The following is a 24,641-nucleotide window of genomic DNA, read 5'->3' as shown; positions in this document are numbered from 1 at the left end:
AGAGTCATCCTCTGGAGAGCATGAAGGTGCACACAGCTCATCATCTTCTAGTGTTTGAAATATTTTGTATGACACAGAAGTACCAGTAAGACTCCCTAATCGGGAGATAACTACCGTCAGGTCGCATGTATGTTGTCTGCAATAAGTAACCTCATGGTGGCGCTAGAAGAGGGGCATGTGAGAAATCAGGGGCGGAGGTTGTGGTTTGTCAGCCAAGGAGTGTGTGTGCAAAGTTTGGCATGGATAGGGGAAACGGTGGCGGAGATAAGTGTCTGCAAAAAGTGTGACGTGACGTGACGTGGCGGACAGACAGACGGAGGGAGGGAGGCCGGTAGAGGTTGTGATGTAACTGCGACCTGGCGGTCGCAGCCATATTGTTGCTGTCCTTCATAATTCTAACCTTTTGTGTTTTTTCGTAAATGAACACCCTACTTGATCATACTACAGTGTCACATCAACATATCCAAAATAGCAGATGTAAAGATTGTAGATCTTCTATTTTTCCTTTTTTTTTTTTTTTATCCTGAAAAGTAACAGTTTTGGACATACAAGGTTTCCACCCAACAGACTTTATGAATACTAGCATCATTATTCTGTCAGACATGTCATAATACTGGGTGAACAATAGAACTCCTAACTGGTTCAGTACCATTAGGAGAAGGCGCGCTCTCTGCTGGAGTCTTGTGGAAAGGTCTGTAGCCTACTGGCCTTCCTCAGCGTTTCAAACACTGTTTGAAACGCTGAGGAAGGCCAGTAGGCCGAAACGCGTCCGTTTCTCTAAATAGACTGCTGCTGCTGTGCATGCTTAAATAAATAAATAATTTTAAAAAGTCATCATTCAAGAGAGTGCGGATATTCCCTTCATTCTGAATAATACTGGGTGACCAACTGACCATTTGCCAAATAAATAGCAGATCTACAACCTCACAGTGTTTTGTAGATGGGCAATTTACGGGTAAGTGAAATGTAGTGTGTAAAGGGGAAAAAGGAGGGTGGCAAATCTAGACCCCCTGTGGGACCCTGGTCAACAAAGTCTAGGCTATGGTTTAAAGGGATATTTAACTTTCAAAAAAGGTTTGGTCATTTTATCGTCTAATCAGGCTTTTGTGACCACCCTGGACAGATTTTAAGTTGCTTGATTCAGTATTTAGATATTTAATATTCATTTATCAGATATACAAACCCATTGTAACTTCAAACGGGAGCGTAGCGTAATTACGATGTTCAATAGTTCGACGTCACATTCGTCCGACGCTGGTGAATGCTAACCTGGTGAAATGCTAACTTTCCGACGCCGGTGAATGCTATAGAATGCTACTATGCCTAAACCTAACCCCAACCCTTACTCTAACCTCAGTAAAACTATGCCTAAACCTAAACCTAACCCTTAGTCGGACTAATGGGACGTCAAAATATCAAGGGTTAGGGTTGAAAACACCATTCTTTTTTCTGGTGACTCATACTACCCTCCTAATACGTGAGCTCATATTAGGAGGGCGTCAGGAGTACCCAGAAAAAAAGAACAGTGTTTTCAATGAATCTATCATGGTTAAAATGGAGTTAGAAGTTACAATTTGTATAGGAAGGGGGCGTGTCTGATAAAATGAATATTAAATATTTAAATACTGAATCAAGCAACTTAGAATCTGTCCAGGGTGGTCACACAAGCCTGATTAGACGATAAAATGACCAAACCTTTTTTTAAAGTGAAATATCCCTGGGGCGCCTGCTGGCCTACTGGTCCAGGCGCATACCACTTTGGCATTGCCACATAGGCATGGATGCCTGGCGGCATTGCCGGTTCGATTCCCGATCCGGACGACCTTTGCCGCATGTCATTCCCCATCTCTGATGGAATTTGGATCATATTCCATATGGATAAACAGTTTTCCCCAACCATAATAAAGTACTCCACACAATGAATGAGACCACACCGGGGAATATGCGTTTTTTGATAAGTTGTATTGAAAATATAGTCAGTTTAAATTGTACTGTACAAGTACAGTAGAGCAAAATCACCCATCGTAGCTCTCAGGTTAATAGACAGTTGACATGATTTTATATAGTTACTGTGAAGCAGTATGATGTAATATCGTGACCGTGGTCACCTCATCGGCTGACCTGACCTTTATCAGTGGTCAGAACACAACAGAATTCAGCAAGAGCCGCTGATACAAACGACCTACGGCCTGGTCGCGACTTAGGCCACGACTTGGAGGTCGTAGGTCCCGGTTCTGGAGGTTTTGCGCGATCTCGGTCGTAATTCAGCGACCTGGGAAGTCCGCGATCGAAACTCTACGCTTGCTAAGGGAAGGGACGCGAGTTTAGAAACTCTACGCTTGCTAAGGGAAGGAGCGCCGCGATCGAAACTCTACGCTTGCTAAGGGAAGGGACGCGAGTTTAGAAACTCTACGCTTGCTAAGGGAAGGAGCGCTCGTTTTCAACAGCGTCGGCAGGTTAGCTACTCAGTGTCGGCAGGTTAGGGTTAGGGTTAGGGTTAGGGTTAGGGTTAGGGTTAGAGTTGGGGTTAGGGTTAAGGTTAGGGTTAGAGTTAGAGTTGGGGTTAGGGTTAAGGATAGGTTTTGGTGCACCTCGCGCGGTCCAAGTGACTACAATGGAGCGCTTCCTACCTCCGGTTCAGCCAATCACAAGCTTCAAAAGGTTGAATAGCGCTGCTGCTCTAGAATATTCTGCAAAAAGACCTTTTAAATACGACCGCGGACTTCCCAGGTCGCTGAACAACGGCCCGATCGCGCAACAACGGCCCGGGGACGACCGAGGTGGCGCAACCACGGCCGGGGGTCGCGAAACTAGACCGGCCGCGACCTAACAAGTATGTACCGCGAACTACGACCTCCAGAACCGGGACCTACGACCTCCAGGTCGTGGCCTAGGTCGCGACCAGGCCGTAGGTCGTTCGTATCAGCGGCTGTCTCTCACAGAATTGTTGATTAAAGATGGTTTGCCAGTTACATACTGTATCAGGCCCTTGTACAGTGTCAAGGCTGTAGGAACAACAACGTTAGAACAACAGGGTTTGTTTTGGAACAGGGTGGCAAACAGCACAATCAAAGAGTTAAGATATTTGACCGTTATACACAAATTGGTACACACTATATTAATATTATTTTAAATAATATTAATCCATCAATCTCTCCTCCCATTTTCTGTCAGTCTACTGTCCTATCAATAAAGGTATAAAAGCCCAAAAACTAATCTTGAAAAAAAAAAGAAAGTGAAACATCCCTTTAAGTGTTTAAATTATATGCTAAAATGTACGAATTAGCCTTGACACTGTATCAACATCACATAACCATCATACTCTACTACACTGCTAAAATTCCCAAGGACTAATCCTTATAATGACGATGAAGCAAACGGTATAGAAACCCACACACCTTACTCATGTTTTTAATGCACATGCAGGTCTGTATGAGTCTGTATAAAGTCAACACCAGCCAAGCACATTGTAAAGGTTTCAAGCAAAACCACTTAAACTGTTTCTACAGCTGAGTTATACGGGGGACTAACCCTCGTCCACACCAGCCCTCCATCGATGAAAAAACACAATCAGATCGTGGGAGGCCCGGGAAAAGCAGAGCTACGACGTCTGTAGAACCCGCGAGGCCTGTAGACGCTGTTCAGCTGATTCTGCAGGAAATACTTAGCCTCAAAGAATGCGACTGGGATTGTTTTTTTACGGTAACATGTGCGCAACACAGACCAGGGTTAATTTTTGCAATGTGATATCGCGTGACGGCCCTCGGAGGTGATGTGTAAAGTCAACTTTGCGTGCGGAAGGGAGGCTACATGCAGGGGCGTCACAACACAAGGGGGGGGGGGGGGGGGGGGGGTTGAGTGGGACTGAGTTACTAGGGCCCAATGTGGAGGGGCTCTAGTAACTTTAGTTATTGAAAAATAGCAGATATACAAGCTCACAGCGAGGCACCGAGTGCCACACTGCGAGCTTGTCGATTTGTAACTCAAATTTTGCTTCTGGGGGGTCCCTGGAACTAAATATTTTGAGATGGGGTTCCGTGGCTAAATACATATAATGTTGGGGGTCCTTCACATGAAAAAGTTTGTGCACCACTGACATAGAAACACAGGTTTTTCAAAAAACCTTGGAAGGATTTGAAGTATTCAAAGACTTGCACAAAATGTTCGATTTTTCAGAAATAGCAGATCTTGCGAGCTTGTATATCTATTATCTGCTATTTTTCAATAGTTAAAGCACATGGGGGGCCCGCAGTGAATCCTTGTACCCAGGGCCCAGAATTTGGTGTGACACCCCTGGCTACATGTGTGGGCCATGGCCATAGGTTCATGATCCTCAATGTTTGGAACAATGATGCTGATGCAGAGGTGTTGTACAAGTTAGTCCACCTACCTACGCACCACCGTAGCTGTTTTCTCAGCTGTTGAAACAAATATGTGTGAGAAACGGAGAACTGCGGAAGTGGAGCACCTTTTTCCCCCCTTATTGTTATGTAACTGTCTGGAGTTTTCACGGATGTCAGCTAATTCTGATACAGCAAACACCTTTCCTCCTCTGGCTTAAAGCAAGTGCTGGATGGACAGTTTAGTTCCATGAGTAAGATGATTGGAAAGACGCATACCAAGCGTGTTGATCGATATCTATCATAACCATTTGAACCCTTTCCCGGGCATGCAATTAATAATAGGCAAACATTTGACAAAAAATCTTCAAGCTCACAAAACGCTCACAACGCATCGCCTTGGGATGCGTTGTGAGCTTGGTCGAGGGATAGAGGGAAAAAAGGGGTGGTTAGCGAGACCACCTCGGGACCCAGAGCCCCTGGTTGTCCCAGGTACGATTCCAGGCCAGGCCAGCAATGTGTCGAAGTGTGTCCCTGAGCAAGACTCTTAATCCCTAATTGCTCCCCTGCCTCGTTGTTATAGGATGGGTAAATGCAGAGGAGCCAGTCCAAAGTTACAGGACTATTTTGAGTTTCGGCACAGCCAAATAAATGATTAAATAAACATAGAATGAATATAATCGTCGTTGCGGGCACAAGGTTGTATAGGCACGAGGCCGCGACCTTGTGCCGAAGATAATCACAGCCGTGCAGATGCATAGTACGGTATGAGAGCACTGCCTCTCATGTGATATTGCTTAAATATCATTGCTGTCGGGCAGAAACCTCTTATCTCCTTTAAACATCTTATGTTTATTTTGTTGTAAATTAGTGCCCTATTGATCATACTAGAGCGTCACACAAAAGCATCGAAAGTGGCAGCTCCACAAGCTTGAAACATGGCGTGAAGCGACGTATTTTGAGCTTGTGGATCTGCCACCAGAATCCTGAAAACTAACAGTTGATTTTTGAACATTTGAAGTTTCCACCCGACAGAGACGATATTCACAGCAAGTTTCAACACAATCCTGGTGGTAAATTGCTCATCATCAGATCATTCACTATAACCTAAAAGCTGCTCAGTTTCTCTACTCTGAGCTGTATAGTTTGCCAAATGACCAGTCTATCCTCTGAAAGCTCATTTAAAACAATTTTGTTGGTTAAAACTTTAACATAGCTAATAATATAGACGTTAACACTTTGGCTAAAGAGTGCAAAACAGTTAGTGGTACAATCAAGAGATCTAATCTAATTGATCTATTCTGATCTCTAATGCATTCACTCCAAACAAGGCTACATCATCATATCATCTCTGTCAGGTGGAAACCTCATATGTCCAAAATTTTTTCAGGATTCAAATAAAAAACTGCAAAAGTAGCAGCTCTACAAGCTCAAAGTGTGTTGCTTTGCATCGTGTTTCAAGCTTGCAGATCTGCTACTTTTGATGTTTTTGTGTGATACTGAAGTAACGATAATAATTGTTGTTTAACTAGTCGAGCCGGGTCTAGACAAGGGCAGGAATGAGATCTTTTCGCTGGGAGAGTTTTGCCCATCATCATCTCCCTTGTTTGAGTTAGTAGCCAGGTCAATGAGGAGGGGCCAAGCCAACAATAGCGGGGCCATCGCTGGTCCCACTAACCGGGCCAAGGGACCAAGCCAGGGACACGGGGACACTGTTGGTGGAAAACTCTCGGAGGAGAAACAATTTCAGCTTTTGGTCAACAGGAAGACAAGACACTTCATCGGGCAAAACTGACTGGGCTACTATTACTTGGAGGTATGTGGAACTTTTGATCAATTATTATTGTTGATTAGTATTGAAATACATGTCCGAGTCCATATATCAAGTGCTTCTCAAACATTTTCATGTCATGACCCCCCCCCCCCCCCCCATATGTATTTGGCGACATCTCAAAATAGGTTTTTCAAAATGATTCAAAAATAGCAGATGAACAAGCGCGCAGCAATGTGAGTTTGTAGATATGCTTTTTTGAATGGTATAAAAAATAAAGTATAAAATAAGGATTAAGTGGTTGACATGATCATGATGCTATAACTAATCTAACTAATCTTGCTGGGGACCTCCTTGAAACCTCTCCACCAAGAACCAATGCATTTCACTGGAAATGCAATAAAATATTAATCTTGTAGTTAAATTCCCATGGGCCTTAAAGGACTAATGTAGTCACTGTTGCTCAGAGGTAATTACATCTAATATGTAGGCTACTTGGACTCCATAATCATTCATTCCTAGGGCTCCCTCGCATTTCATTTAAGCTGATCCGCTAAAACCAAGTGTGCCACCACACCAGGCAATGTGCTGGCCACCAGTCCCGTTAATACAACCACCATCCCCATTTCCATATGGAAATGGCTTTGACCATGAAAGTAACGGCAGAATGGTGGAGAGACGGCATGATACAAGGACATATGAATATCATTAAGCCTGTTTTCACGATGAAAGATTAGCTCATAATATATGTGTGTGCGCGTACTGTGTTCATGCGCGCACACGTGTGTGTGTGAGAGAGAGAGAGAGAGAGTGAGAGAGAGAGAGAAAGAGAGAGAGAACGAGAATGTGTTTACAGGTGTTGCAGTAGGGGATAGGGGGAGTTGTTTACGGCCAGAGCAGAAGGCATCAGTGGTGGAAAGTAACTAAGTACACAACTCAGAAGTCTCTGTACTTATGTATATACAGTGTGGTATTTATTTATTTATTTTGTTCATTATTTTCATGTTCAGCATGTTTGGCACTGGAAATACTGTTTTCTTTAAAATGTGTGAATGTCGGAATAATCCTGTGAGGGATTATGACTGGCAGCCAGACACGAAAATGAAACCATTCATTGATTAATTAATTGATTGATTCATTGATTGATTGATTGGTCGATCTATCCATCCATCCATCCATCCATCCATCCATCCATCCATCCATCCATCCATCCATCCATCCATCCATTCACAAGTATTGTAGGCTACCTGAGTACTTTTTCTTTGTACTTTATTTGAGTATTTCCAATTTTCTTTAACTCAAAACAAAACATATGCCTCATGGTGAGAGTTGATATGCTATGCAGATGGGACATCATCAACAAACACCTTCTGTGATCCACATACCCCACACACACACACACACACACACACACACACACACACACACACACACACACACACACACACACACACACACACACACACACACACACACACACACACACACACACACACACACACACACACACACACACACACACAAACACTCTGACTCACAGTTTCTGCCTGTGGTCAGGATGAGTGTCTCGATGCATTTACATTCACTTCTCCACTTTCTCCCGCTTTGCAGCGTTGTTTCCACAGCGCGCAGTACGAGGTCCTCCTCCCCCCCTCAGAGAATCAAGCACATGAACCCTCTAGAGCTCAGTGCTTCTCAAACCTTTTCAAGTCAAAGGTCCCAAATGGATATGTATTTAAAAATGATTCATTAGTGTGGTTGCCAGTAGGGCAACCAGACTATTGTTCTAGTCCGGCCTGTTTTTGCTTCCGAATCAACCTTTAGCCAATCAGGAAGCAGCAAAGGTCCATTGAGTTCAGAATGGGGGTGTGGTGCTAGCTTAAGGATTGGTCAAGCTTCACATGACAATTTGGCAACCCAGACAATAAAAAGGAAACAGTAGGGCAACCAGACTATTGTTCTAGACCGAAACAAACATAGCGTAAACATAGCCAATCAGGAAGCAGCAAAATGATTACGGTCAACATAGCCAATCAGGAAGCAGCATTCTCGGGTACATCACCATTATATAGAGTAGCCCAAGTCTGATTCTGATTTTTTGGTGTAATTAGTGTAGTTGAGTTCTATGGGGGCCAAAAATGATCATGTAAACATAGCCAATCAGGAAGCAGCAAAATGATTACGGACAACATAACCAATCGGGAAGCAGAATTCTCGGTGACGTCACCATTATAGAGTAAGTCTGTAGTTAGAGTAGTCGAGTTCTATGGGGGTTCTATGGGGGAGTGGTGGCTATCCAGGCAATAGATATGTAACCACACTTGCAATTTTGAATTGCATCTTTTCGGGTTTCTTTCTGCTGTTGTGCTGCTGATCAATTGACCATATTTAGAAGATCAACAGCCATTAGTCGGGGGCCTTAGGGATATTTCGTGCTAATCAGTCTAAAAACGCCACATTTTGCACAGATGTAGAAAACGCCCACAAAACTGTGAAAAGTGACGACTCATCACTTTTCATCACTAAACCATCGTTTTCTGGGGCCATTTATAGCCCAAGGAATGTTTTTTGTGCAAAACAAATGCTTGCAATGGATTCAGCATCATGACATACACCTAGTTAGACCCCTCACATCCTACTTAAAGCAGGTTTTTTTCTGGGTATTTTCCTCCTGTAGAGAAAGTCGATGGGAGCCCAACTTGATTTGGCCGCTGTGGCGACCCCGAAGGTCGCCGACTCGGGCGCCCTAGCTAAATCATTAGAGCATGCCCTGGGCTACATCTGTGCAAAATTTGGCGCTTTTAGACTAATTAGCACGAAGTGACCATGTTATCTCCCTAACGCCCCCGACTACATCGCCTTTCTGGATCCATCTGCTTATTGTGGATTGGCCAAACTTAGTGTCACTGAACAAATAAGCTGAAATGATGAGCTGAAACGCGTAAAATATAATAACACTGTAATTTATATGGAGCAAGAGTTCAATGATCTCAGTTACTGAGAATCTTCCCAAAAGTGAAAAGCAAGAAATTATCAGACCTCATGTCCATCAAAAATAATCATTTCAAACTGGCAGAAACCAATTTGGTTGACAAAGTGTGTCTGTCTGTCTGTCTGTCTGTGGCCATTTTATGCTCATGAACGGAGATCCCTGATGTCATCGGTATGACATCATAGTACTGACGTCATTGTCTGGCCTGTGATATTATTGCACCCTTGCAGGGGCAACCATATACTAATAATTCAACCAAATTTCATCCTAAGTGCGAACCTTTCACTGAATGCACGCATGCACGCACGCACACACACACAAAAACGTCATAATCTGTCTAGCCATTCCAAAGGAAAAGTGCAAACAGCAGACACTTTTTTAATGCGTGTGCAATAGCTAAATAATGATCATCATGCTTTCAGCACAAGCACCATGTTGGACATAGTACTTATACGGCTGCCTGCCTGGGCTATTCACTGCTAATGCAAGGTTAGCTTCAGTGTTGGAAGAAGTACCCACATTTCAAGTAAAAGAAGCAATTCAACAACGTAGAAATACTCTGTTACAAGTCCTTTACTCAAAATGTGACATAGACTGAACTGCCACTCTGTAGGTATGCAGGCCCATACACAGGCCTAAGACCCCCTAAGTCCACCCGGACCAAAATATTTATGCCAATTACTCACACATGGTATTTATTAAAGCAGCACTGTGTAAATTCCCTCTTCTACCCCAGATTTGAACATGGTTCCCTCATGCTTAAGTGCTTAACCATTGAGCTAATAAAGCCTGCATGCTTGCTCAGGGGATCAATTGAAAATTCACATCAGATCGTGTGCCCTAGGTGAGACATGACTTTTGACACAGTCTAATTGTCTCAATAGAAGCGCAGGGAGACCAAATACAACCACCCCAATAATATAAATTATATTGTATTAACATCCTAACTACAATACAGATTACATAATGAGGAGACGAGGGTTAGCTCAGGGATGCTCAAACCTTTTCATGTCAAGGACCCCACAAAATTATATGTATTTGGCCGCGGACCCCCATCTCAACATATTGTTCCAGACACACACACACACGCGCACACACACACACACACACACACACACACACACACACACACACACACACACACACACACACACACACACACACACACACACACACACATATATATTGATATATATATTGCACAGATTTTGAAAAATAGTAGATCTATAAGCACATAGCGATGGGCTATGAGCTTATACAATGCTATTCATGAACAGCCAAAGTATAAAGAAATCTAAAATGATAGTGATGCTTTCCCGGTTGGGTTAATGGTAAACTCTGATCAGTCCCTACAGCATGCAGATAGACAACAATATTATTTCACAGGACTGTAAAAAAAAAAGAAAAAAAAAGAAAGAAGGATTGTAGGTCACAGGAGACTTGAGTTGGCTTGAATTTAACTAAAGTTATAACTTTACAGCAATGCTGAAAGTTCACCCACACCCGACTCGACTTCATCTGGATCCAATCAGCCCCGGGGTTCAGTTCAGAGCTTCTATGATAGGCTGACTTATGCCATTTAGCGGTGTCTGTTTGAGGGGAAAACACAGCGATCAAAAGAAGGGGGATTCTTCTGTCAGTTTTTTTAACAGAGACATTGTTTTTGGGGGGTCTTTTTCTTGTGGTTTTGGGGTCCAGCCAGTGGCACCGACCGGGCCCTGGCTGTGGTGTAGTCAGCCTTGGCCTCAGAGACTCACAGATTTCCCCACACACTGTTTGTGTTGGGTTCTTGGATGGTCCGTGAAAACCAGGGCGCTACGCTACATGGTCATTAAGGAAAAAAAGAAATAAACGTGGAAGCCGTATTAGGCAATGCTCAAGTTGAATTGGAGTTGAGGCATCTAACTGTGAAACGTCCATGTGAAATTATACGGTCATCTCGAATAGTTCAAAAAATATTTTTGAAAGAAGCGTCCCGGCCGGCCAAGTCTGATTGCGACAATCCTCTGCCCTCCTCTCTGCTTCTTTCCCGACCATTCTCACCTCAAAATGAATTTCTATAAATTCAATACTGCTGGTTTAAAATGTTATTAGTTTTGAAATGAAAGTGAAAATGTCAAACATGAACCAAAGAGCAACCCCAGACCACCAGCGGTTGGTTTCCTGCTCCTCTTGCTCTGGTTGTGCTGGTTGGGTTATGGCTGAGAGGATGATGATGCTTGCTTTTCCATGCATCTGTCCAAAGAAAGAGCTGACTGCCTGGGTTGGTTCTCTTTGGGAAAAAAGACAGTTAAGCCCAGTTGCAGTTTAAAGCAGTGCGTTGAAGAAGTACTTCTGAAGTAGAAGTATCAATAACGCAGAATAGAAAAAACTCTGTAAGGGTGCCCTCACACCAAAATACCTATGAGAGTGGAATCCACGTTCCGCCAATGCATTTCAATGAGAGTGAAGCGGTTTCATGCCAGCAGAGGATTTCTGCAAAAACGCTCCCTTCTCATTGAAATGCATTGGCGGAATGCGGATTCCACTCTCATAGGTATTTGGGTGTGAGGGCACCCTTAGACGTGCAAGTGCTGTATTAAAAGTTTTACTTGAGTAAAAGTACAAAAGTATTGGTGTCAAAATGTAGTTAAAGTAGCAAAAGTGAAAGGGCTCATTGTGCAGAGGGTCCCAATTCACAAGTTTTCAAATGTATACAAATCTTTTGAAAATAGCAGGTCTACAATTAAGTTCACAATTGTGAGCTTCAAATGGCCAAGAAAGGGCTGAAGTAGTTAATGGATGTTTTGTAATAATAATCAAAATCTACAAAGTAATTAGTTACTAAAGTTTTCAAATAATTGTAGTGGAGTAAAAGTATTTAGGGTTCAAAATTGTACTTAGGTAAAGTACTTGAGTAAATGTACTGTAATGTGATTTTGTCTAATCTGTATGGTAGAGTATGTTGATACAACTTAATTGGAGTGGTTTTATGTTGTCTCCCTGCTCTGCTATTGAGTTATTTAGATTGTGTCAAAGGTCTCACCTAGACACAGGATCTGACACGAATTGTGACCTGATGGTCAAGATTAAATGTATTCCCTGAGCAAGCAGACAGCCTCTATCAGCTCAAAGGTAAAAATGTCAGCACTTCCGCAGGAAACCAGGTTCAAATACGGGGTAGAAGAGTAAAGTTTATAGTGCAGCTTTAACCCTAATTTATAATACGGTACAGTGTCTCTTGCCGACAGGAACAGATCAGCAAGCAAACGGATTTCAGCTTGAAAAAGAGTTATCTCAAGGAAAAGTGAAAGTTGAGATGTTGTATTTATATGTTTTAACTGTTCCTCAATCTTGCTGCATGGGGACCCCCTGGAAACCCCCTCAGGGACCCCTGAGAGGGTCCCCAGACCCCACTTTGAAAACCATTGTGTACAACAGCAGCGGTTTTCAACCTTTTCAGGCCACGACCCCCAAAATAATCATATTTTAACTGGGGTCCCCCCACCCTGACGAGCACTAAGAGTTGCATTTTGTATAACACGGTTCTATTGTGAAAATAGCAGATCTACATGCTCACGCCTCGCGTTGTGAGCATGTAGATCTGCTATTTTAACAATTTCTGCCTAATATTTGACAATTTGGCCAATTTTTAATTTGTCATTTCAAAGATATTAAAATGTCCTTAAATTGCATGTCACTTAAAAAATGTGCTATACACTTAATAAATGTTGTGTTGGTTTGTTTACAGTGGTCTGAGAAAACAACATTGCACATTAAGTTAATCATTTGGGGACCCCCTGGGGGTCCCGACCCACAGGTTGAGAACCACTGTACTATAGTGACCAGACTGACCACACAGCGAGTCTCTACTCACACGCGGCCCAGAGGGTTGTCACAACATCCACTGTCATGGTGGAGTCTCCACAACACACAGAGCCTGCATGGGCAGAACTGGCAGGATCTAATTAAGGTGCCATGGCTCAGTCAGAGATGCCACCTCTCCTCTGAGGACAGAGGGCCATTGTGTCACTGAGTGTGGAATCTGGAGCAATTCAGCTCGCTGCTCTTTCACCAGCTGTACTGATTATCTCTGCCCACCGGAGCTCATCATAATCACCTTATATCTTCTCTGCAAAACACATAATTGCTCTCCTGTTGTTGTTGTTTTTTTTGTTGTTTCCTCCCTTTCTTTTTTTTCTCACGTCTGGTATTAGCAACGACTAATTGATCCATGAAGCACCGCCCGGGGTCATGATGGTGCCGATAAGGCCTTACGTCCTCCTGGTGGCGCTGGCATCATGGGTCGGCGTAGGAGTGAAGAGGGTTGAGGTTCAAGGTACATATGATTGACTCCCTTCCACATTAGAATGAATGAATGAATTAATTAATTAATCGTTTTATTTTCACGTCTGGCTGCCTTTTCACAGCCCATCCCTTATGAAGTGCATCAACCAGTGGTCATTGAGGGGGTTCCAGGCAGGGGCGTCACAAGGGGGGGAAAAGTGGGACTCAGTTACTAGGGCCCAAGGTGGAGGGGCATTAATTATTTTATACTTTAGCTATTGAAAAATTGCAGATATACAAGCTCACAGCGTGGCACCGAGTGCTGCGCTGTGAGCTTGTTCACGATCTTTCAAAAATTGCAGATATACAAGCTTACGAGCTTGTATATCTGCTATTTTTCAGTAGTTAAAGCACAAAATAATGCGTTATAATGCGTTCACATAAATGGGTTAAACTCCCTCCCCCTATGAAGAACATTCATGGGGGGCCCCGCAGTGAATCCTTGTACCCAGGGCCCAGAATTTGGTGCGACTGCGACACCCCTGGTTCCAGGTGGTCCCCAGCTAAAAGATGGAGAGTTGGAAACCAAATGGACCCTTATAGATCTGTAACTCTTGAGAGCGTAAAATTAAAGCAAATGCGGGTCCATTGTTAAAAATCTGCATTAGGCTACTTAATCTGAAAGTGTTTTTTTTTTTTTTTTTGCAGGTCTTTCAGTCTGAGTGTGTCAAAAAGGCAACTGGGCAGCGAAAGCTTGTGATTGGGGGGGGGGGGGGGGGGGGGGTGCGACCTGTTGAAATGCTAACCTGCTGACGCTGGTGAATGTTAAACTGGTCAGACCAACAGTGCTTAACCCAGTTGCTTTTTTGATACACTCTGACTGAAAGACCTGCAAAAAACACTCTCCCGTCTGCTATGACTATTATTACGTTAGAATGTCAGCACGATTGCGGAACAAATCGCCAAGAAAAAAACACTTCGCTGCTTTTATAAGTGAGTGACAAACAAAGCTTCTTGATTCCTCAAGGTGAGCTGATGAAACAGTCCCGGGCGCCGCTCATCCCCCACCGGCCCTTTGTGGTGGTCTGGAACGCGCCCACCGAGTCCTGCCGCCTGCGCTTCCAGGTGGACCTGGACCTCAGCGTGTTCGACATCGTGGCCAACCTCAACGAGACGCTCAGCGGGCCCAACGTCACCATCTTCTACCACAGCCACCTCGGGCACTACCCCTACTACCTGAACTCCGGGGCGCCCGTCAACGGCGGCCTGCCGCAGAACCAGAGCCTGTCCAAGCACCTGAGCAAGGCCCGCGCCGACATCGACAAGCTTATCCCCCACAAGGTAGGGATGCCAGAAACTGAGAAAAGTCAATTACTCCCCCCCCCCCACACACACACACAAAAACAAGAAAAAAAAGGACCATACATAAATGTTTTATATCATATAACACTTTTAAGTTTGTATATATTTTTTTGTTTATATTATACTCTGTATTATAAGTGTTGACTGAGTGCTGTCCATGCTTTGATGGTTACAGATTTATAACCAGTTTTGATGAGTAAACCTTCGTGGAGATCTTGTACAGCCTTCTCAGTCCTCATAGTTACTTCTCGAGTGACAATTGCGATTTGCTTTACATTGGTATTACAGCCTATCCGCACTGCCGACGGTGATCTCGCGCGAAGAACTGTCCTCATATGGAGTGTCGGCCATTGCGTTGCGAAGTAGCCTGAACCAATCAAATAGATAAATAATGGTAAAAAGTGTTTGGGGGCAGGACATGGCCGAGAAACCTCGCTCAAATAGAGACTCTCCAAGCGAATATAGGAGGGGTGGATGACGTCGCTGCACAACGCGTCAAGATGGTCTCATTGAAACACATGTATTTAAATAAGATTTAGATTTCATCGCTCGCGTCACATCGCTCGCGTCGCTGGCAGTGCGGATGCCTATTTTTTGTCTGTAAAAAAATTAAATATAAAAAAATGTTGGAGACAATGACTAACAATTAATTGATGTTTGTGTGGCGTCCCTATATGCCACAAGGACTTCCGGGGCCTGGGCGTCATCGACTGGGAGAACTGGCGGCCGCAGTGGGTGCGCAACTGGGGCTCCAAGGACATCTACCGCAACAAGTCCAAGGAGCAGATCCGGAAGCTCCACCCCAGCTGGCCGGAGAGCAAAGTGGAGAAGGAGGCCAAGGAGCGCTTCGAGAGGGCCGGGCAGATCTTCATGAACTCCACCCTAGGCCTGGCCGAGAGCCGAAGGCCCAACGGCCTGTGGGGGTTCTACCTCTTCCCGGACTGCTACAACTACGGGTACAAAGTAGGGATGGGACGATAATTGTTATTATCGTTTATCGTGAAATAAAAAACACTCACTGTAATCGTATCGTGGAGATTTTAAATGTATTGTGAAATTATCCTCAGTCATCCTCAGGCACTGGGATAAATTCACCTTTTATTTGCCGAGCTGTATATCCGGTACCATTTAAAGTCGCACTGCACTATATAATTGGTAAAACAGACCTCGAAATATTGTACTTAATAGTCTTTTTTTCACTCTCTACCAAATCCCTTTGCCAAAAAATAGTAAATAGCAATAGCATCGCGTTGCGACACATTGTGAGCTTGTTATCGACAAATTTTTGGCAATTAACCAGGATAATGGATGTTGGGGATATTTTGATTATCGCGATAATATCGTAAATCGCAATCATGACATGAAATGTTCATATCGTCCCATCCCCAGGTACAAGCAGCACCCGCACCTCTACACGGGCGAGTGCCCCAACGTGGAGCATGTGCGCAACGACCACCTGATGTGGCTGTGGAGGGAGAGCACAGCGCTCTACCCGTCCATCTACCTGGACTACGAGCTCAAGTCCTCGGCCAACACCGTCAAATTCGTCCACTACCGCGTCAAGGAGGCCATGAGGATCGCGTCCATCGCCCGCGCCGACTTCACCCTGCCGGTGTTTGTCTACTCCCGGCCTTTCTACGCGTACACCTTCATGGTCCTTTCTGAGGTCAGTGCCAGTGGTGTAGAGTTATTTGTACTTCACTTGAGTATTTCCAATGTCCAATACTTTTACTTCTACTCCACTACCTCTTGGTTCCAAATATTATACTAGTTACTTTGTAGATTTTGATCATTATTACAAAACCTACATTAACAATAACAACTTCAGCCCTATTACATTTCAGCCATTTGAAAATACAGTGCTCTCATGTGTCACGATGCGATGCATTATGAGCTTGTCGATCTGCTATTTTCACTTTTGCTACTTTAAGTACATTTTGATGCCAATACTTTTGTACTTTTACTCAAGTCAATTTTGAATTCCGGACTTTTATTTGTAACAGAGTATTTATACAGTGCAGTATTGATACTTTTACTTAAGTAAAACGTGAGTACTTTTTACACCACTGGTCAGTACGTGCTACCAACACGTTTTTGTAGTCAGTCTAGTCATTCTGGGTTTATGTCTGAGAGTAGTAATACACACCTTTCTCGTGTGTGTGTGTGTGTGTGTGCGTGCGTGTGTGCGTGTGTGTGTGTGTGTGTGTGTGTGTGTGTGTGTGTGTGTGTGTGTGTGTGTGTGTGTGTGTGTGTGTGTGCGCGCGCGCGTGTGTATGCTCATTCGTCATGGGCCAATTACTGTTTTTGTTGGTATCACTTTGTCCATTTAAAATGTTCATCTATCACGTACAATTATAGTTTGTATGTGCGTGCGTGTATGTGTGTGTGCATAAGCATGTGTGTGTGTGAGAGTGTGTCAGTTCAGTGGTAAACACACATCCAAAAACGTAACGACGGGTGCTGAATAAAAACAGAAAAGTAACACTTGTAGAGGAGAGTGAAATCTGCACACCGCCTTCAATGCTCCCAAACATGTGTCCTAAAGCTGAGTGGCGGAGACGAGCGGGTCATTAATCTCAGCTAGGGAACGTCTGCGGACTGTCACTGAACTATGAGTGGAACTAGGCCTCCGGCTGGAAAGCCCTACATGACCTCTCAACCAGGGACATGCAGAGAATGTTAGAGCGACAGGGGCTGAAATTTCTAAAAGGGCCTTTTTTATATTATATATAATTTGAGTCCCAGAGGGTTTTTAGCCAATTATTTTTTACCCCCTTTTCACCCCAATTTAGTCGTTGCACCAATCGATTCCTCCCCATACACATTTCTGTGTTATCTTATCACTGCTGTTGTATACTACTGATTCACCTACCAGTGAGGATCCCCCACCAGGAGGACGTAGAACCTTCGTCCTACTCTTCCCGCCCAACGCTCCCTGCTGACAGGTGCCGCCCCAGCCCGTAGGAGTACCTGTCCGGCTACCCTCCCCCGAACACGCCCGACATAGCCGGTTGTACCACAGGGAATTCGAACCCACAACCTTCCGTGGTGGTGGGCAGGGACTTTACCACTGCGCCACCCGAGTGCTCACTCTAAAAGGGCTATTTTCAGTACTTGATACCACACTAAACTAAGCATAAAAATGTTCACGATTTTTTTTAAATTAACAGATCTAAAAGCTTGCAGCACGGCACGCTGTCAGCTATATCTGTCCCCATGCAGTCTAAATGGGGCCCGCAGTGAATCCTTGTACGCAGGGCCCAGAATTTGGTGCAACACCCCTGCATGGGAGGACCTACTGTATTTATTATTACATGTGATGACAATCTGGATGAAGGCTGAAATAAAACAGATGGAAACATTACACTTAAAGCTATAATCTGTAAGTTTTATGTCCTCGTAATTGCAACTTGTAGCACCCGGAATTTTGAACTTGTGGTCTCTCACGTGGCAAACCAAATTTCTATCGCTCAGTCAAGAGGGAATCCTCTGTTCCTCTCGGGGCACCGATAGCCTAGCGGTTGGAAGTGCATACCACATCGTCGGTGTCGGGTGGAAACCTTGCATGTCCAAAACCGTTCGTTTCACCCAGTTCGTTTTAAAAATGATTTAAAATCGTGAAAATAGACGATCTACAAGCACACAACGCCTCGCACCACTTGTAGATCGGCTATTTTCACTAGTTTTGTGCAACAGTCTTGACTCTTGTATGATGAAGCAGGGCTTTACTTTACGAAAAAAAAAAAAGAAACTTGGAGATACAAGATTTCTGCCCAACAACGATAATATGTGGTAAAAGCCGAATAAATAAAGGACCTTGATTATGAAAAAGATTGAAAACCACTGCTTTAATTCATTAAAATACGGTAAGTTATGGATAGATCTGCTGGAGGGAAAAGGAACTGGTTGGAATAACGTGTTCCTTCCTCTCGCTCTACCAGGGAAACTCCCACCTGTCAGGTGATAAGAAGCGGTTTGTTCACTCCTCATGCACTGAAAGCAAAATGTAAAAATGTAGGAGATATACTGTATATACACACACACACACACACACATATATATGCATTGCAGCTTTAAGGGCAGAGGTGATGGCTTTATCAAGGTGTGAGTACTGTGTCATGCGTCATCATGTGTCATGTTGTGTCATCATGTATTGGTCCTGCAGAGTGACCTGGTTCACACCATCGGGGAGACTGCAGCGCTGGGAGCGTCAGGAGTCGTTCTTTGGGGCTCGTCAGAATACGCCCGATCCCAGGTAAAAATTCCGATATGGTTCAATGTCCACAAAATGTGTCCGTGGCAAATGTTTGATTTTCTGTTTTACACACCATTATTGCGACCGTCAGGGCGCAAGTTACTATAAAAACCTCCTCGGCTGTCTGTCAGTCGGTTAGTCAGTCCCTCCGTCTGTCTGTCACGTCACGCCACGTCACGTCACATCACGTCACGTCACACTTTTGGCCCTACTCTTATCTCTGGCACTGTGGCCCCTATCCATGCCAAACTTTGCACACACTCTCCTTGGCTGGCAAACCACAACCTCCACCCCTGATTTCTCACATGCCCCTCTTCTAGTGCACGATGAGGTTGCTAAGGCCAATTTGTGCATAAATTGCACAAATTGTATAATAAGACCTGACGGTCGCTTATCTCCCGATTAGGGAATCATACACCAGTAAGGTGTCATCCAATATACTGAATGTCAAGTCTCCAGGTTTTCTTCAGAATATGTATGACACTGATTTACTATCACACTATGGCAAATTAGGCGTCCACTAGCCTACTTGATGGTTCTCCCCATAACTCTGAGACTGAACAAACGTACAAATGTCCACTCAGAGTTACAGATGTGTTATGGTCATTCATGGCTAGCTCTTTTTTGGTCATATTGTCCAGTCATTTTGTATGTTCGTATGAATTTTGACAAAACATTTCCACCACAAGCCAACACGACGATGACCCCTGCTAAGATACACTGGCGATAACTAAATGGACTCACATCATTCACATACTGCTGTGTCATAAACCTGCTATACATCATAATGTCATGCATGACAAATGAATGCCATCCATCAATGTCAGTGGGTTTGAAATAATGTATAGAATAACTGTGGCCAGGCATAAAATTAGGCTAGTGAATGAATGATGTCAGCCTGGCATTGTCTCTGTTTCCCAGATGGAAAGCTTGTTTCTACAGTAACACTTATACAGTATTTAGAGTTTCCAGAAATAGTGTGGAAGTCTCTCTCCCTCTCCCCAACAGCTGTGTGTGTGTGTGTGTGGGTGTGTGAAGAGGAGCAACATAATAATTATGACTTCCCTTAACATCCTGTTTACAAGTGGCACATAAACCGAGCATTTACCCAACTATCTCTGATCGGTGCGGTCACAAAAATAAAAGAAGAAAATAATTATGAAAAAAGCACAACTTGTAACTGTTAATCTGTTGTATCTTTTGAGTGCCTTTTGTGAATTAATCTTGGGACCTTAAAGGAGTAGTTTGCACGCTATGGAGACCTGAGTTCAATATATATATATTTATTTTGTATTTGTCGCATTCGTTCCTAAGACACACAATTCATTATAGTAAATTTACCCCCATTGATTTCCCATCCGGAATCAATGGAATTGTCTTGGAATACAACAAAAAAACTAAAAATATTATTGAACTCAAGTCTCCTTAGTGTGAGTAATCAATAGAAAAAGTCATTTTGGGGGTGAACTACTCCTTTAAGCACTTGAAACCCAGCATCCATATTAGCCTATACAATAGCTGATCTACAAGCTTCCAACGGGTCATGTTGCGAACCGATGCGTTATGAGCTTCTACATGGGCTATTCTTGACAAGAGATTTGGTGTATAGTAGACGGGAGGAAAACAACAAAGTACAGAGCCAACTCAGGACCAAGTGTAGAGCAATGTTTCCCAAACAAAAGGACTTTTACGGGTCCATTTGGTTTCATTTTACACTCTACTCTCAAGAGTTAAATTATTGCTTAACACCTGCATTACCTAATGCATTACGAGTCTATACACAATTAGAGAATGTGTATTGTTATTTTGGTCAACGTTTTGCCTGTTATCTCTCCTATGGCACCACATCGATACAGCACAGAAAATAGTTTTGGGTCTGAGAGACTAAATCTCATCAAAGGGTGGCCTGTGGCTCAAATGCCCAATAAATAATGGTCCTTGATATGAAAAGGTTTGTGTATTTTCTCAATTAGTACATGACATGTACTACATGTGCTTAATATTCTGTGTTGACTCCCTGCAGAAGAACTGCCAGACGGTGAAGAAGTACATTGACGGCCCACTGGGCCACTACGTCATCAACGTGACATCAGCCGCCAAGCTGTGCAGCAAGGCGCTGTGCAAGAAGAACGGCAGGTCAGGTGCAGGGCCGTCATTTGGGGCATCAGGGGATGCAGGGGTGTCGCACTTAATTCTGGGCCCTGGGTGCAAGTCTTTGAATATTTCAAATCCTTCTAAGGTTTTTTGAAAAACCTATGTCCACCTTGGGCCCTAGTAACTCAGTCCCACTTTTCCCCCCCTTGTGATGCCCCTCAGGGGTTGGCAACCTAGTGTTCACATTTAACCTTATAAGGATCATTCACCCCCCAAAAATATTTGGAATTGTTTTAGCAGATTAATCTGTTTCCTGTCCATCTACATGTGACATATGTAATAATTTAGACAGGCATTTTATTGTTATGCAACCATTAATGTATTAACCAATTTAAAAGTGGCTTCCCTATTTTGGGAATGTCATTATAGGCGAACACTTAAAATGTTCTATTTTCGCCCCAAAAACAAATAGTGAAAATATTTGATCGTCAAGCTCTCCACGCATCACCAAGCGACGCTTTGAGAGCTTGTCGATCCACTATTTTGGCTATTTTTAGAGGCTATATGAGGCATTCTACCGAATTGGTTCAAATTCAGAGTTGGAAATTGTGTGAAATTTGTAAGCTATTTTGGAAAAACTTTGACCATATCCATGTAGCACCAGTTCTAAGGAACACATATTTAGTAAAAGCACAGTCAATCTTCATATTGTATTTTCATACATTTTTGGAATATATTTCCTCTCCCAAAATATGTCACTACCGAAACATGAACTTACCTTCAGAATTAAGATAATTATATTAATCTATTCTTATTTTGTTCTATTCCCCCATGTACAGGCTATTTTTAAAAAATAATGTAGGTGGTTTCCACAATTAACTACATTTAAATTAATATTTTAACATATTTAGTAATGTTGTATTTTTAGGACTCATCGAATTCAAAACTCTATATTCTTTGTAAAATGTATAAAATTGATTATTTTGATGGCACCTTCAAGGATAGTTGAAATTATACATACTCCTAACCAATCATTATCATTAAATATTAATTGATAATTCATTATCTTTTATCTTTGATAAAACAACTGGTGTTTCGGTAGTGACCCTACTGTTTCGGTAGTGACTGTTTTGTTTCGGTAGTGACCATAGCATTGAATTAATACTATATGGTCACTACCGTAACAATACAGTATAGTAAATATTCTTAACTCTTTAAGCTACATATTAACTCAAAATGCATTATGTTGGAAATATTATAAACACTGGATCAATAGAATAATGGTAATTAATTTTATAAAAGACAACAACTGGTTTCATATTCCATATCCATTTATTTGGAATGACAAACAATAATTTGCAATTATCTTTGAAACCAAGTGAAGTTGTTCTGGAAGACCATACAACATCTCAGGAGGGGAAAGTGAGGAACCATCCAAGCTGTGTACAACAAGGGAGGGAATCTGCTGACTTTAAATAAGGAAGTCGTAGGGCGGTCGTAGGAAAACTTTGAGTAACTCCTAAACCAATGACATCAGAACCACCCTCCTGTCCTGGTGCTGATTCTGTCCAAGTCGTGGGACAACTGACCAGCTCTTTAATCTTGCAGGGATGCTGTAGAGGGCCCGGGAGTATGCATATCCTGTCTACATGCGTCTCACTGCACCACTTTTTAGCATTTTTGGTGTTTTATTTATCCCTGCAAAATCACAAATAAAATAGAACTCATGTAAAAAATTGTATTATTATTATTAATAATAATAACAATAACAATAACAACAGCAATAATATATATGCATTAAACTAATGAACATACCCTTTTGTCACTACCGAAACCATAATGTCACTACCGAAACATTACATTAATGTGTTAATTGTTTCGGTAGTGACTGTTTCGGTAGTGACAATTTAATCTATGTTTTAGCTTAACTCAACAATGATTGGCTAAAAATGGATAGCGCAAACAGTTCTGAACAGGTGTACACAGATAAAAACATAATATTTAGCATTAAAAAACAAAAGTGTTTGATAAATAGCAGAAATGAGGTGTTCGGTAGTGACATTCCAAATGAAGACACACTGATTTTCAGACTTTGGAAGACATTTACTTCAGACTGATGTAAACTTATCACTCACCAGGTGGCCATTGAGGATCAGGAAGTCAGTGCCAGTTTCTGGATGATGGTATTTAGGGTGTGGTCAAAAGCAGGCTCCACCTATAGACTAAAACTCTTTGTGTTTCGGTAGTGACATGAAAACAAGGGACAGCATTTTTGACATGAAGTTTTTTAATTTAAACAAAATCCACAAAATCTATCTAATAATTTCAAGTTCCCTATTAAAGAAATCAAACGGGTGTATTTAAAAACTGTGGCAAAAAAAATTGCAAAAATCATTTAAGTACTTTTTTCATGAATTGAAATTTAGGGTTTAGAGGTGGGGACAGCCACCTTCCAATAGTAAGTGACATATAATGGCTTATTTTTAATATATTTAATTTTGCATTATCTCAATTAATGTATTGTGATTAATTAGACCATAATATTATATTTGTACACATGCAAAGTCTGAATACTTAAATGTTTTTTAAAATGGGTTTTTCATAGGGGGACTGCAATTTGCACCAATTCGGTAGAATGCCTCATATATGCTATTAGTTATGGTAACTTATTTCCCCCCTCCCAACTCTATGTCTTCCTGAAATTACGCCTCTGGGCAGGTGCGTCCGCAAGAGCCTGGACTCGGGCGCCTACCTCCACCTCAACCCGCGCTTCTTCCACGTGCACCGCATCCCGCCGGGGGGCTCCTCCCACCGCGGCGGCGGCCCCCGCTTCCACGTGAGCGGCCACCTGAACAACCACGACATCCTGGACATGAAGCACAAGTTCACGTGCCAGTGCTACCAGGGCTGGACCGGGCTCTACTGCGAGATGCCCCAGGTGGCCCCCGGTCCGCCGCTGCAGCCCCCGCCGCCGGACGTCCACCTGCCACAGCCCCCCAGGGACGGTGGGCTCCTGGGGGACATCCTGTTCCTGCTGTCGCTGCACTTCTCCTGCCTGTGCATCATCATGTTCCTGGGACTCTGTCTCATCATCAAGTGTCTCATACTCTAGAACGGTGCTTCTCAACCTGTGGGGGGTCCCCAGATCATTAACTTAATGTGCAACATTGTTTTCTCACTCAACCGTAAACGAACCAACATAAACTTTAAGTTTATGGAGGGTATCATGCGCATTTCTAAAGTGACAATTTAAGGACTTTTTAATACATTTGAATTAAAATTTGGCCAAATTGTCAAATTTTAGAGGCAGAAATTGTGAATATAGCAGATCTACATGCTCACAACGCCTCGCAACGTGAGGCGTTGTGAGCATGTAGATCTGCTATTTTCACAATAGAACTGTGTTATATACAAAATGTAATGCATCAACTCTTAGTGCTTGTCAGGGTGGGGGGTCCCCAGTTAAAATATGATATTGGGGGTCGCGGATTGAAAAGGTTGAGAACCACTGCTTTATAACGGTTGGTTCTCAAAACAACGTGTTTTCTTTTTTTTTCTTTT

General features: G+C 43.0%; 1 protein-coding gene across 1 annotated transcript; it reads left to right on the top strand.

The window, feature by feature from the left end:
* Window positions 1-14,404: 14,404 nt before the first annotated feature.
* hyal6 (hyaluronoglucosaminidase 6) lies at window positions 14,405-24,192 on the top strand (the record flags this gene model as incomplete). The annotated part of the gene is made up of 6 exons (XM_080736489.1): window positions 14,405-14,710; window positions 15,416-15,687; window positions 16,121-16,397; window positions 18,897-18,986; window positions 21,010-21,122; window positions 23,799-24,192. 6 exons carry the CDS (start codon window positions 14,405-14,407, stop codon window positions 24,190-24,192), a joined length of 1,452 nt encoding a protein of 483 aa, XP_080592615.1.
* Window positions 24,193-24,641: the final 449 nt, after the last annotated feature.

Source organism: Nannobrachium achirus (genome assembly GCF_963921795.1).
Source record: "Nannobrachium achirus genome assembly, chromosome: 11".
Classification (NCBI taxonomy): domain Eukaryota; kingdom Metazoa; phylum Chordata; class Actinopteri; order Myctophiformes; family Myctophidae; genus Nannobrachium; species Nannobrachium achirus.
This window is presented reverse-complemented; position numbering and strand designations above follow the sequence as displayed.